General features: G+C 57.4%; 1 protein-coding gene across 1 annotated transcript in view; it reads right to left on the reverse strand.

The window, feature by feature from the left end:
- ARHGAP10 (Rho GTPase activating protein 10) overlaps positions 1–9,860 on the reverse strand; it is a 217,318-nt gene extending 207,458 nt beyond the window's left edge. Inside the window, 1 exon segment of the mRNA XM_055144565.1 lies at positions 9,644–9,860. Coding sequence (XP_055000540.1) covers positions 9,644–9,797 — 154 coding nt within the window. The 5' untranslated portion in view covers positions 9,798–9,860.
- Between the last annotated feature and the right edge of the window lie 3,258 nt (positions 9,861–13,118).

Below are 13,118 nucleotides of genomic sequence, written 5' to 3' on the forward strand. Positions count from 1 at the left end.
AAGAAAATAAAAGGAAAAAAGAGAAATAGAGCACACATTCACGAATTATTTCAATGGTCGCTACTCACAAAGCCACAACGGGGCTCGAGTTTGACCAGAGGAGGACTCTGTCACATCGTGGCCACCACCTCCAGGGGCCAGGGTTCCCAGGCCTGTCAACCTGCATGCAATGGGAGGGTCTCGGGGTCTCACCCACAGTGCTCAGGGCTCACTCCTGGTGGAGCTGGGGGAGACCAACTGTGATGCTAGGAGTTAAACCCGGGTTGGCCACATGCCAGCCCTACCCACTGGACCACCCATCCGGCCCTCCACGGGCAGAGTTCATATCTACTCCCTCCCATTGACAAGTGCACAAGCAGTGAGAAGGGAGGCGCAAGAGGCCTTAAGGAACCCCACCACCACCACTGAGTCACACTGCCCTGAGCTATGCGGACCAACTTCAGAGCAAGAGATCAGAGCACTGATTCAAGAGCAGAGGTTGTGGGGAGGGGCTGGGGATGTTATACACAGTGGGGAAGACACTTGCCTTGCACACAGCCAACCCAGGCTCAGCCGCTGGTACCACATATGGTCCCGAGTGCACCAGGACAGAGCTAGGAGTGATCCCTGAGCACGGCCAAATGCGGTACTCAGCCTCCCTCCATCTCTCCCCAGCCTCCCTCCATCTCTCCCCAGCATCCCTCCATCTCTCCACCACATCCCTCCATCATTCCCTAGCATCCTTCCATCTCTCCCGGGCATCCCTCCATCTCTCCTGACATCCCTCCATCTCTCCCCAGCATCCCTCCATCTCTCCCCAGTGTCCCTCCATCTCTCTCCAGTGTCCCTCTATCTCTCCCCGACATCCCTCCATCTCTCCTGGGCATCCCTCCATCTCTCCCGGGCATCCCTCCATCTCTCCCGGGCATCCCTCCATCTCTTCCCAGTCAGGTCCCATGTCTGCTTTCTGCCCTTCCCTGGCCCTGGTGGCCCCCTCGCCTCGGGCTGCAACACCCTGCTCTGACCCCCAGCCTTCGGGCCCGAGGGGCGGTGTGGGTGTCGGCCCACTTGGCAGCCCCGGGGCGGACGGTGCCTGCAGGGGAGCAAGTCCCCGGAGGAGCAGTGCCAGTCAGCGCGCAAGTATTAAGTGGGTGCGGGAGGAACATCCTCCTCCGGAGACGCAGGAAAGAGATTCAAGTTCAACCAGGGAGGCAGGCGGGGCTCCGGGAGCGGCGAGGCATGACCCCCCGGGAATGCAAGTGTCAGGGTGTGGGGGGCGTGTGCGTGCTGAGGAGGAAGCTGGGTGGTGCGGCCGCGGCCCTGGGCCAGCCGCACACCAGGCTCCCAGGATGATTCAATAAAGCCACTGCGGGCCTGCAGGCGGGCGGGAGGGACACGGGGCCTGCGCTCTGCCCGCGAGGCAAGCTGCTCTGGCCTGGCCAGACCCGGCGTCCCTGGGGAACCCCCATTTCCTCTTCTCCTCCTGGCCCTGCACCACCGGAGGGCTAAGTCCAAAGCAGCCAGAAGGTCGCTTCGGTCGGGTTGTTCTGACCCACACCCGGCGATGCTCAGGGTCGGCTCCAGGCTGTGCAGTCAGTGGTCAGTCCTGCTGGAGCTCAGGAAATCGTCCAAGGTGCCGGGGATTGAACCCAGGCAAGCGCCCTCCCCGCTGTATTCCACTCCCCGGCCCCTTACCCACCCTGTTTAACCCACCGCTGGGGAGAGGGCGAGTGTCTCCACAGAGCATTCGAGGGAACAGGAGGCTCCAAGAGGAAAGACGGGGAGGGACCACCGTATGGAACCGTAACGGGAAACCCCCAAACACGCGTCACGGCCTTGTCTTGTTAGGGATGCGCTGAAGACCCGTTTTTCAAAGGCCTGGGGCTGGCGGGCAGGACAGTAGAGCAGGTAGGGTGTTTGCCCCGCACGTGCCCCGAGCCCAGCCGGGAGCAGCCCTGAGTGCAGAGCCAGGGGGAAATCCCTGAGCATGGCTCGGGGTGGCCCCAGAACACAGAATCATCAAAATCAAGTGCATGCAGAGTGTAAAGAACTCACGCCCCTCAGTCTTGCTGAGTCATCACCATTTGCCTTGCCCTCAGCCGACCCAGGACTGATCCCGGCACCCCCTGTGGTCCTCCGAGCCCCGCCAGGAATAAATCCTGAGTGCAGAGCCAGGAGTAAGCCCTGAGCACCGCCAGGTGTAGCCAAAAGGAAAAAAAAAAAAAGTGTGACATAAGGCCAGAGGGGTAGTACAGCAGGTAAAGCACTCGCCTTGCATGTGGCAGACCTGAGTTTGATCTGTGGCACCACATACGTCCCCCAAGACCCTCCAGGAATAAATCCTGAGCATCGCTGGGGAGGGTCCAAAAATTTGCTTTTTAAAAAAGGAGACGGGCTCGGGGGCCAGAGCGATAGCACAGCGGGTAGGGCGTTTGCCTTGCACACAGCCAACCCAGGTTCGATCCCCAGCATCCCATATGGTCCCCTGAGCACCGCCAGGAGAAATTCCTGAGTGCAAAGCCAGGAGTAACCCCTGAGCATCTCTGGGTGTGACCCAAAAAGCAAAAAAAAAAAAAAAAAAAAAAAAAGGAGAGGGGCTGGAGAAATAGCACAGCGGGAAGGGCGTTTGCCTTGCACGCGGCCGACCCTGGTTCGATTCCCAGCATCCCATATGGTCCCCTGAGCACTGCCAGGGGGTAATTCCTGAGTGCAGAGCCAGGAGTAACCCCTGGGCATCGCCGGGTGTGACCCAAAAAGCAAAAAAAAAAAAAAAAGGAGAAAGGAAAAACTGTCTCAATAAGCACAAAGTGTATGAAGTAAAATGTATCCGACAGAAGAATAAGGGAAAGAATAGGGGGCAGGGAGGAGAAGGGGCAGAAAGGAGATTAACAGTCGGGAGAGGAACGCTTTCTCATCAGCCAGGAAACAGCCCCGCCCCCGCCCCCGCCCCTGCACCTGAGCTTAAGGCAGGGCTCCGAGCCCCACAGCCCACCAGCCCGTAACCGGACCCTGAGGAGCACACACATTCCAGACAACCCAGCCTCATGGCAGTCACTTCCCCTAACGCAGACCGCAGTCACAGCCCTCGCTCTTGTGGTCACACTCTCTGGAGTGGGGCGAGCACGGACCGGCTCACACTCCAGCCCCGCTGCCGTGCTCACTCCAGCGTCCCAGTCGACGGCACGGGGGCCACCGCGGTACACCTGCGACTTCGTTTGTAAACTCCCTCCGGTTACAATAGCCTCGCCGGGCCCAGAGCAATTGCAGGGCGTTTGCCTTGCGCCTGGTCAACCCAGGTTCCATCCCTGGTTCCCCCGTTTGGTCCCCTGAGCATCGCCAGGGGTCACTCCTGAGCACGGAGCCAGGAACGGCACCTGAGCACCACTCGGGGTGGCCGCCAAAACAAAAGCAAATCTAGAATACCACAGTGACAGGAGCAAGGACATGACTCAGTGGCTAAAAACACCCACTTCCTAAGCCTGAGGCCCTGAGTTCAACTCTCGGGGCCTCCCACAGGCACTGAGCCCTGATGACATTCCTGTCTGGGACATCTGTGCCACAACTCACGTGCGTGACCCCTGGTGAGTGTCACAATGCAAGATGTGTGGGGGCCCCACAACTAAACAGTGTGACCTCCACATAACTAAACAGTGTGACCTCCCCGAGGCCACACGTCATCAGCAGCAGCAAGAGGTGGGGAGTGGAGGGGAGAATGAGCACAATTTACAGATTATATATATATATATATATATATATATATATATATATATATATATATATATATATAAAAACCACAACAGCCCTCGGAGCCAGAGGAAGAATGGGAGGAGTGGGGGGTGGGGGGTCAAGGCACTCACGCAAAGGCCAGCCGCAGCCCGGGCAAGGAGGCGCCCCTGCCTCTGTTAAACGAGAACCGGAACATGCTAGTAAAGGACCTTTGCAACTTCTAACCCCTTCCTGGCTCGGGTCACTGTCGGCATGTGGGGGTCCCTCCCTCACGGCCTCAGCATAGCATCGGACCCCAGCAAGAGCCCACAACAGCCGCCCAGGGATCCCGCATAGGGAACATCCCCTTCCTGAGGGGCCCCATGCAGCTGTGATGCGCTAATTCGAGATTTCAAGGGTTTCTGTCTTGCGGAATCCCATCCAGACTAGGGAAGGCCTTTCCAGAGCCTGCTTCGCTCTCCCGGCCGCGGCAGCGAGTGGCCAGGGCCCAAGCACACTCTGGGCGCAGTGACATACACATCCCGGCTAGCGACACACTTCAGACCCCAGTCGCCCCTTTCCCGGGCAAGCAAAGGGCCTTGTGACACAAACCGGGGCCTCCAATTCAGACAATGCCACGTAACCACAGCCTGTGTCCACACGCTCACTCCACAAGTTCCCTGCACACAAGCACACTGAACCCGGCGGGCGGCTCTGTGAGATCGCATATGACAATCTCTTCACTCATGACGAGCGACACGCTCAACCCTGGTTCCCGTGTCCCCCTGGAACGAGCACCTTCGTCTCTACTACGCCTCGCGGACTAGTTAACCATCTTCACACACACCCTGCCCTGCTCCTGTTGCAAAAGCCAATTTGCCCAGCCGCCCCCCCGCCCCGCAAAAAAAAATTAATTAATCAAAAGGCAAGTACTCAAAGGAACCCCAGGAGAGGGGAAGCCACGGAGAGGGCTGTGCGTCTAATGGGAGCCCAGGGGATGGGGAAGCAGAGAAACACTAAATAAACAGGGCTGGGCTGCGGGGGGCCAGGGATCACCTGCACGGAGCAAACCATTCACAGCTTTGACCGTCTGGACCGCCCCAGTGCAGGCGGGAGTGGTCATTTCCACAGCCGGTCAGTGTTCCCGCAGAGAGCAGCCGCTGCAGTGAAACCACCGCAGCCTTTTGGGGCCCCCGGTGACGCAGGAGGGGCTGGAGTCTGAGGAATTCCATTCAGGAAAACACTATTTGTCACTGAGCGAGTTTTTTCTTTTTCTTTTGGTTTTGGGGCCACCCCCAGCTGTGCTCAGGGTTTACTCCTGGGTCTGTGCTCAGGGATCACTCCCGGCGATGGCGCAGGGAACCAGAGGGGCTGCCAGGGATCGAACCCAGGACACCTGCATGCCGGGCAAGCGCCCTACCCACTGTGCTATCTCTCCGGCCCGCCCTCGAGCAGCTAAAAAGCATCCCACGCAACAGGAGCACCAGCGCACGAGGAGAATGAGACTATTCCTCCCAAGCCAGGCTGGCCACCGGAAAGGAACCCACGTCCAACCGACTAAACCTGCTCGCACCCTATCCCAGAGGCGGGCTTCCGGCAGGCCACAACGGGAGGGTCCCACAAAGGTATCACAAACCCAGCTCCAGGGGGCCCTCACTAAGGTGCTCACACAGCTTTTTTTTTTTTCTTTTTGGGTCACACCCAGCAATGCTCAGGGGCTACTCCTGGCTTTGCACTATCCTTCCAGCCCCGTCACACAGCCTTTACTCATGGTCCCAAGGTGGAAGTCGAAGCTCCGGTCATCACAACATATAATCACAAGATCTCCATAAGTCTCCTCCTCCTCACATGCCATGAAATCCTCCCAAGTCTCCAGGAAGCTTCCCACCCCGTCTCAGCGGCCAGAACAGTCCTACACTCTCATTCTTCAACTAAGCACAGGTCCGGGCGAGCAGCTGACCCTGATGGAGAGAGCTCAGGGAGTCTCTGAAGCCCCCAAGCTCTGGAAAGGTCAGCAGCTAGGACTGAGAACCGCTGAGTTGGATTCGGATAAGGGATCACCGTCTCCTGAGTCACGCGGGAACAGGTATGAACAGAATCCAAATTGGCCGAGAGAATGCTGGTGGGGCAAGCAAACAACGTCCACCCAGCGGCTGGGTCACCACCTCCCGGCGTCTGAGGACCAGGGCTCCATCCAGGACTGAACTCCACTGCTCTATCGGAGGGCTGGGAACAGATGACAACTGCCAGCTCAAGACGAAGGGGGCAACCAGTAGAACAGGGGGAGGCAGAGAAGACTGAGGAGAAGGCTCCAATGATGGGGTTCTTGCTGCTGCTGGAAGACAAGCTCTCCGGGGCTCGGGCCGTATATATGTGACCTGCACAGACCCCCGTTCAAGGGCGAACACACGTGTGACCTGCACTGGAAGAGGCACTGGTGACTCGGAGAGGGATGGGAAGAGAAAGGCTTTATCTAAAGAGCACCTTCTACCGAAGGCGCCACCCCTAACGCGAGCGGACCGTCGCGGACCATCTCGGACCGTCCCCGGCGCGCCCTGTCCATCGCTGTCATGAGCCCCGCAGACAGTCTCCAAGCTTCCTCCTCCATCTTCTCCGCCGACTGGGCTCTCAGCAATTCTCCCTGGAGAAAGCCGTTTTCCCTGCCTCCCTGGAAGAGCCTCCACACCTGGAAAGCCAGGAGTAAGCTGAGCACTGCCAACCGTGACCCCAAAACCGAGGGGGGTAGAAGTTAGCACAAAAACTGACCTTCCAGACCAGCTGCTCCCCTCCCCCCCTTTCCTCCTCCCCCTCCCCCTTCTCCCCCTCGGCGTGTCCTCCAGTTCTGAAGGCTCTGCGCTCTGCCATCCATCCGCCAGGGGTCCACAAAGTTCTGACCTTCCTGAAGACACCCAGGTCTTCCCGAGCTCCCCACCAAGACGACCTGTAACTGCTATTTCCGAGGATGTCACAACAGTTCCCTCGTCCTTCAATCAGGGCCTTTTAATTGGTGCTCATGAGCCATTTGTCCCTTCAAGAAGTAAACACAAGGGGGCCAGAGCAATAGCCCAGTCGGGGTGGGGGGTGAAGGGAGAGCGCTTGCCTTGCATGTGGCCAACCCAGGTGCGATCCCTGGCACCACATATGATCCCCTGAGCACCACCAGGAGTGATCCCTGAGTGCGGAGCCAGGAGTAAGTGCTGAGCACCATCAACTGTGGCCCTCAAGCCAAGCGGGAGGAGGGGGCGGTGAGAGAAGTTAGCACAGTGCTGACAGTCCGGAAGACTGAGGTGAACTCGGGGGCCATAAGCCCAAGGACCAGGGTCTCGACCCTACTCCCTTCTTCCCTTTCTTCCTAACTCCCTCGTAAATGTTTAACAAATCGCAGGTGCGAAGTAGTCGCGGATTGCTCCATAACAGAGTCCAGTCTTCAGATCCTACAGAACAGCCTCCAACTTCTTGAAACACCCTTTATGAAACACTTGAAGTGTCAAGACATCAACATTACACAAATCCAACAAGTATTTAGCGCGGGCAGCTCAGGCGGTATCTTACAATTAAGAGCAGGAAGCACTCTGCACACGCAATTCTGAACATGCACGAAACACCATTTCTGCAAAGCACAGCCCAGAGCCGCTGAAGCTGTAAGCAACGGCGACCTAGTTGAGTGTGATTCCTTCTGCAGCTCCTCCCTCAGCTCCACGTCCTTCCTTGTCTTCCTCGCTCTCAGATACCAGGGAAAGGCTCAACTGGTTCGGCCAACCACCGGCGGAGGCTGCAATTCCAAATGACTTAAGCGATTTCTACATACTGCAGAAGCTTATTGACGCTTCGAGAAGTAGGACAAGAGAAAACAAAGACAAAAGGATTAAGTTGCCTACCGTCCAATAAATAGTTCGGCTGGCCGGGCCCGCCGAGAGCCGAGGAGTCCCAAAGAGGGCCAGGGCTCCGAGGAACGGAGAGGAACTTCCAGTGAGACACAGCCAAGAGGCCACGCCAGCATCTTCCTAACTTCCTAGCTAACATGCCAGGAAGCATGATGAGTGAAAGCTGTGTTTTTTCTCATCTTCTGGGAAAGGAACTTAAACATACTGGGGGTGTGTATGGGGGGGGGGTGCATCTTTCCTACTGTACTCTGTATGATGATCAGTTCCATTGCTTTTGACTTACAAAAAGAATCCAAAGCTTATGAAGCCAGTTGCAAATTCAAACAAGCCCTGGCCCTGGGAAGGAGGGCTCCCAGCTGCCCCGCCCACCCACCCAAATGCCCAGATGTGAGTGCAGCTGACCCATGGCACTTGTCCCCGTGGCAGGAAAGAAAACACAGAGGGAGCAGAAGGAGCTCTCCACAGGGGCCAGACTGGCTTGACCTCCAGCCTCTCTCCTCACCAAAGCTGCTTACCTGGGCGGTGGGGTTAAGGCACACTCCCCCCACCCGGTGGCAGGGTCAACAGCCAACTACTGAGGGGGCTCACTGCGCACGTGCGCAGGCGCACGGTCTCCCCACCCCCCCCAGACCTTCTCCAGCCCCCTCCTAGGTCTTGCCTGCTCCCACTGATTCCGGCCCACCGCCCCCCCAGCACTCCCACCGCCTCAACGTCAAGGCACTGGCTAGCCATTAACCAAATAAGCCCCAGCCAGGGGCACCCATCCCACTCCGAGTCACTCCCCCATAGACATTTTGCAACACCAGAGAGGTCACAGCACCGAAATAAAGGAACCTTGGCCAGGGTCCACGGAGGTGGAGCACCTTGCCTCCAAAATTACAGGGGAGGGCGCCCTCCATTCTTCCCATGAACGCGTGTTCCGATTCATTCATGAAATGAGTAGTTACCGGTCCAGACAGTATGCCCGGTATGTCCAGCACGCTTTCATCTTCCGAAATGCAAAACGCAAGGGCGGCGGGGGGATGGGAGAAGAGATGGGATAAAGATTCCCAGAAGTGATGTCACCAACAAGGGCTTCGGAGCAAATTCTTTAAAGAAGGGGAGGGGGGGATAGGGGTGAGATAAAGACCCTAATCACGGGGCCTCCGCGGCTGGCCGCTGTCCCCGAGCGCTGTCTGGGCAGGTCTGTCGAGGAGGGCAGAGGGCGCCCGGAGGGCTGCGTGGTGCGGGCAGGTGTGCGCACCGCCACGCTCCAGCGAACGCCTCCCCCGTGCCCAGCAGCCGCGCCAACGCGGCCGGACACCGAGACGTCGCTCCCGTTTCTCCCCGCGGTCACGGCGTCTGAGCTTTGCAAAAAAAAAAAAAAGAAAGAAAGAAAGAAAAATCGAGCTCGGTCAGGGGAGGGAGGCACCGAGCTGAGCCCGGCGGGAGGAATCCCCCCCGCGTGCGGGCAGCGTCCGCTCATCCTCAATCTCTGAACCCTCCTGGCCGCGGGCGGAGGAAAGGGCAGGAGGAAGGTGTCCTCCCCCCACCCCCTCCAAGCTGCGCCCAAGCCAGGTGGCCTCTCTGGTTCTGGCACATCCAGGGGCCCTGGCTGGCTCGGGCTGTCAGAGACCGCGCAGGAAATGACAGGAGCCAGGTGGCGGGGAAGGGACTCCGGACACGAATTCAACGGCTCAGGAAAATTCCCCAGGCAACTTCTTGGGAGAGGTCACGAGACACTAGTAAAACCTGACGCTTCTGTTTCTGCACAAGACCTGGTGCAGCTCGCGGGTGCAATAAAACCGACCCCCGGCCGGGAGAGCCCGGGGCGCGGAGCGCAGACTCCGAGGGGTGGGGTGATCCCCCCTTCCCAGGGGACAGGATTCCACCCGACCACCACCACCACCAGGAGCTCGGGGGAGGCGCGGGAGGCGCACTGCTCCGCGCTCCGGCGGCCGGCGAGGGGTTCGGGCGGGAAAAGGGAGGGCGCCCCGCGGCGGACGGGCGCGGGCAGCCGCATCCCAGGCCCCCGCCCGGGCTCCCCGCGGGCCCCCCCCCGCCCCTCCCGGCCCCGCCGCGCGCGCCCCGCTCACTTTTGGTGGCCGCGATGAGGTTCTTGCCGTCCTTGATGAGCTCCTTGATGAACTTGTTGGTGCGCTCGAGCTCCGCCTCGTGCGCGCGGACCCGCTCGCGGAACCACGGGCTGTCCAGGTAGCAGTCGCTGAACTCCAGGGGCTGCAGCCCCATGACGCCGGCTCCCGGGCGCGGGTGGCCGCAGCGAGCGAGCGAGCGAGCGGCGCCCCCGATCCCCGCGGCCCCGCCCCGCCCGGCCCCCGCGCCGCCCCGGCCGCGCCCCTCCGCCTCCCCCCCTTCCTCCTTCCTCCTCTCCGGCTCCCCTTCCCGGGCGCCGGCCCCTCCTCTTCCTTCCGAGGCTTCCCGGCGCTCGAGCCGCGGCCCGCCCCGCGCCCTCGCCTCTGCGGCTGCGGGGTGACTCACCCCGGGGCTCCGGGCGCCTCGCGGGGTGCAGAGCCCCGTCGCCGCCCCCGCCCCCCGCCGCCGGGGCGCTGGGGATTCCGCGCGCTTCGCTGGCCCAGCTCCTGGCACGGCGCGCTGGAGCGGTCGGTGGCTCCCAGGGCCTTCTTCCCAGCCCCCAACGTCTGTGTGTAGTTTATTTACTTTATGTTTTCAAATGTAGCACTGTAGCACTGTTGTCTACAGTGCTACATTTTAAAAAAAATGTAACTCCGTGATTTATAAAGCTTTTCAGAACTGGGGAGGTGGGGGTCTTAACGTTCCAACTGCAACTGCAAATGCACCACCGGGGGCCGCGTCCCCGCGTGGACCACCACCCCCCACCACACACACACACACACACACACACACACACACACAGAGGAGGACCACCGCCCCCACCACCACACACGCGCGCACACTCACACACACACACACCCTGCAGCGTTCCGCGCCCCTCGGTGGCGCCCCCCGCGGTAGAAGAGAAGCGCTCGGCCGGCAGCGGGTGTTTTGTCCCGGAGCTCCAGTTACACGCCAGCCTCACTGAAGTTCTGGCAGGGGGGAAGGGAGAGAGAGGCAGAGTGTGTCGAAATCACCCCGGGAGCTGTTTCTGTTGCATTCAGCAGATTGGATTTGCTGGGGTAGGTAGAGACGTTTGCTATTATTCTAAAAATAACCACCGGAAAACAAATGCCAGGTCGCCCAGGCGGTTTGCACGGGATGGGGGGAAGGGTGGGGGTGACAATCAAACAGAATTTTTCTGCGCCCTGGAAAAGTAAATTCTGGCGCACGCGCCTTCTGAAAATGCAGAGGTGTCCCCCACAACCTCCCTGAAGCTGATGTTATTAATTGGTGAAATGTGTGCCTAGGAGAAACCAACTGTGAAGGAGAGTAATTTTTCATAAAAGCCACTAACAATGTACTAGCCAGGTATGTCCCAAGCAAACACGAGGAAATCTACATACATTGTACATGCTTTCAACATATGTTTACCTCTGTAGGCTTACCAACGATGCTAATATCTCAAAGAAACTTCAAAGTGATTCTTTAAAAGGTTCAGACTCTGAGCTGGGTAATTAGGAATCTGTTTAGACAGCGTTGGAGCAGCAGAGCGCTCAGAAACAGGTTAAATAACCCTCCTACTCAATGAGCTCTTTTGTTACAAAACAGCCTGTGAGTGGCTCGCCCCAGATAAACAGATAAACATCATTTCTTTCATGTCCTTGTTCCAGAGAATTCAAAATGATTTAATAACTTCTAGACGTTGAAAAGTAGGTTCTTCGTGAAGAAAAAAAAAAAAAGATCAGCAGCAGGCTGGAATCTAGAGAATTAAAACAAAAGAAAACCAATGGAGAAAGAGAATCAAGAGAAGGAATGAAGAAGTGAAGAAGCAGTGGGGAACTTGCTAACCACCTGGCCCTCAGTCCTCTGGGCAAAAACCTAATCTTTTCTTCACAAAGAACTCATACTTCCTCAAAGTGGCAAGCCTCAAGTTTGCATTAAGTGCCAGCAACTCCACTTTCTAGGTATATGCCCAAGAAGAAAAAAAGAGTTTGCCCACAGAACTGCATCTTCCAGTAGCTATGTATTTAAGGACAACAAAAGGAATCAAGCAAATGTCCGTCAGGTGAATGAACAAACTGTGTGTATCCATACAGTGGGATTCTCATCTGCCATCAACAATGCCTGGTACAAGATGAAACATCGAAAACACGCTAAGACAAAACAACCAATCACAAAATTATCATAGGTAATGCTATTCTAGCCAAATGAAAGGTCAAGAATAGAGAAAGGTAATGGATAGAAAATATATTTTGATTACCGGGACCTAGATGGGCTGTGGAAAGATTCTTTCGATGATAAAATAATTAATATATAGGTTTGGGGGCTAAAGAGATATTACAGTGGGTAGAGCGCTTAGCTTGCACAGAGCCAGCCAAGGCTCCATGCCAGCACCCCAGATGGTTCCCTACTGACTGCCAGAGTGATCCCTGGGCACTGCCAAATGTGACCCCCACCCAAAAATAATTTTTAAACACAGATTTTGGAGGTCAAAGCAATAGACAGCAGGGAGCGTGCTTCCCTTGCACGTGGTCGACATGGGTTCTGTCCCCAGCATCCCAGATGGTCTCCCAGCACTACCAGAACTGACCCTAAGTGCAGAGCCAGGAGTACACATGAGCATAGCCGGGTGTGGCCCTAAATAAAAAGATTTGGGGGGCTAGAGAGCTGGCACAGGAGGAAAGACATTTGCCTTGCACTCAGCTGTCCTGGGTTGAATCTTAGGTACCACATATGGTCCCAGGAGAACCACCAGGAGTGATCTCGGAGCACAGAGCAAGGAATATACCCTGAGCACAGCCAAGTAGGGCCTCAAAACAAACACAGCTTATATTTTGTTAAGGCACACGTCTGTGAGAACACTAATGAGTACACTACAGCTGTGCAATATAGGGGCTGGAGTGATAGAACAACAGGTAGGGCATTTGCCTTCATGTCCCAGGCCCTGAGTTCCATCCCCAAACAGTGCAGGCACCCCCAAGCTCCAAACAATGTCCATGGTGCCCCCTGGGACACTGCGGAAGTGGTCCTGAGGCTCCCGAGACCCTAGGCAGAGCCTACATGGGAAAAGAGAAAGAAGGACCTGCTGGCAGCACTGGGCCTGAGGAACTGGCCGCTGGTCTGGGCGGAGGCAGACACGGAGCAGGAGGTGAGTGAGCAGACACTCATCTGGAACGGAGCAAGCACATTAAGGCATTTGCCTTGCGCATGGCCCGCTCCAGTTCAACTCCCAGCACCCCTGAGAGTCCCCTGAGCACCCCCAGAAGTCATCCCTGAGCACAAAGCCAGGAGTAAGCCCTGGCGCTGCTGGGTGTGGCCCCCCCAAAAAATGAGGGGAAAGGTAGAGAAAAGGGAACCCGACACCCTGTCCGGAGGACGTCAATTGATGGAGCCATTACGGAAGACAGGACAGAGCTTCCTCAGAAACTTAAAAACAGATCTCTCTCGCCCAGCAGTTTCACTGCACGTCGCAGGATGCAATGGTTCTCAGACTCA

Source organism: Sorex araneus, chromosome 7, assembly GCF_027595985.1.
Source record: "Sorex araneus isolate mSorAra2 chromosome 7, mSorAra2.pri, whole genome shotgun sequence".
Taxonomy (NCBI): Eukaryota; Metazoa; Chordata; class Mammalia; order Eulipotyphla; family Soricidae; genus Sorex; species Sorex araneus.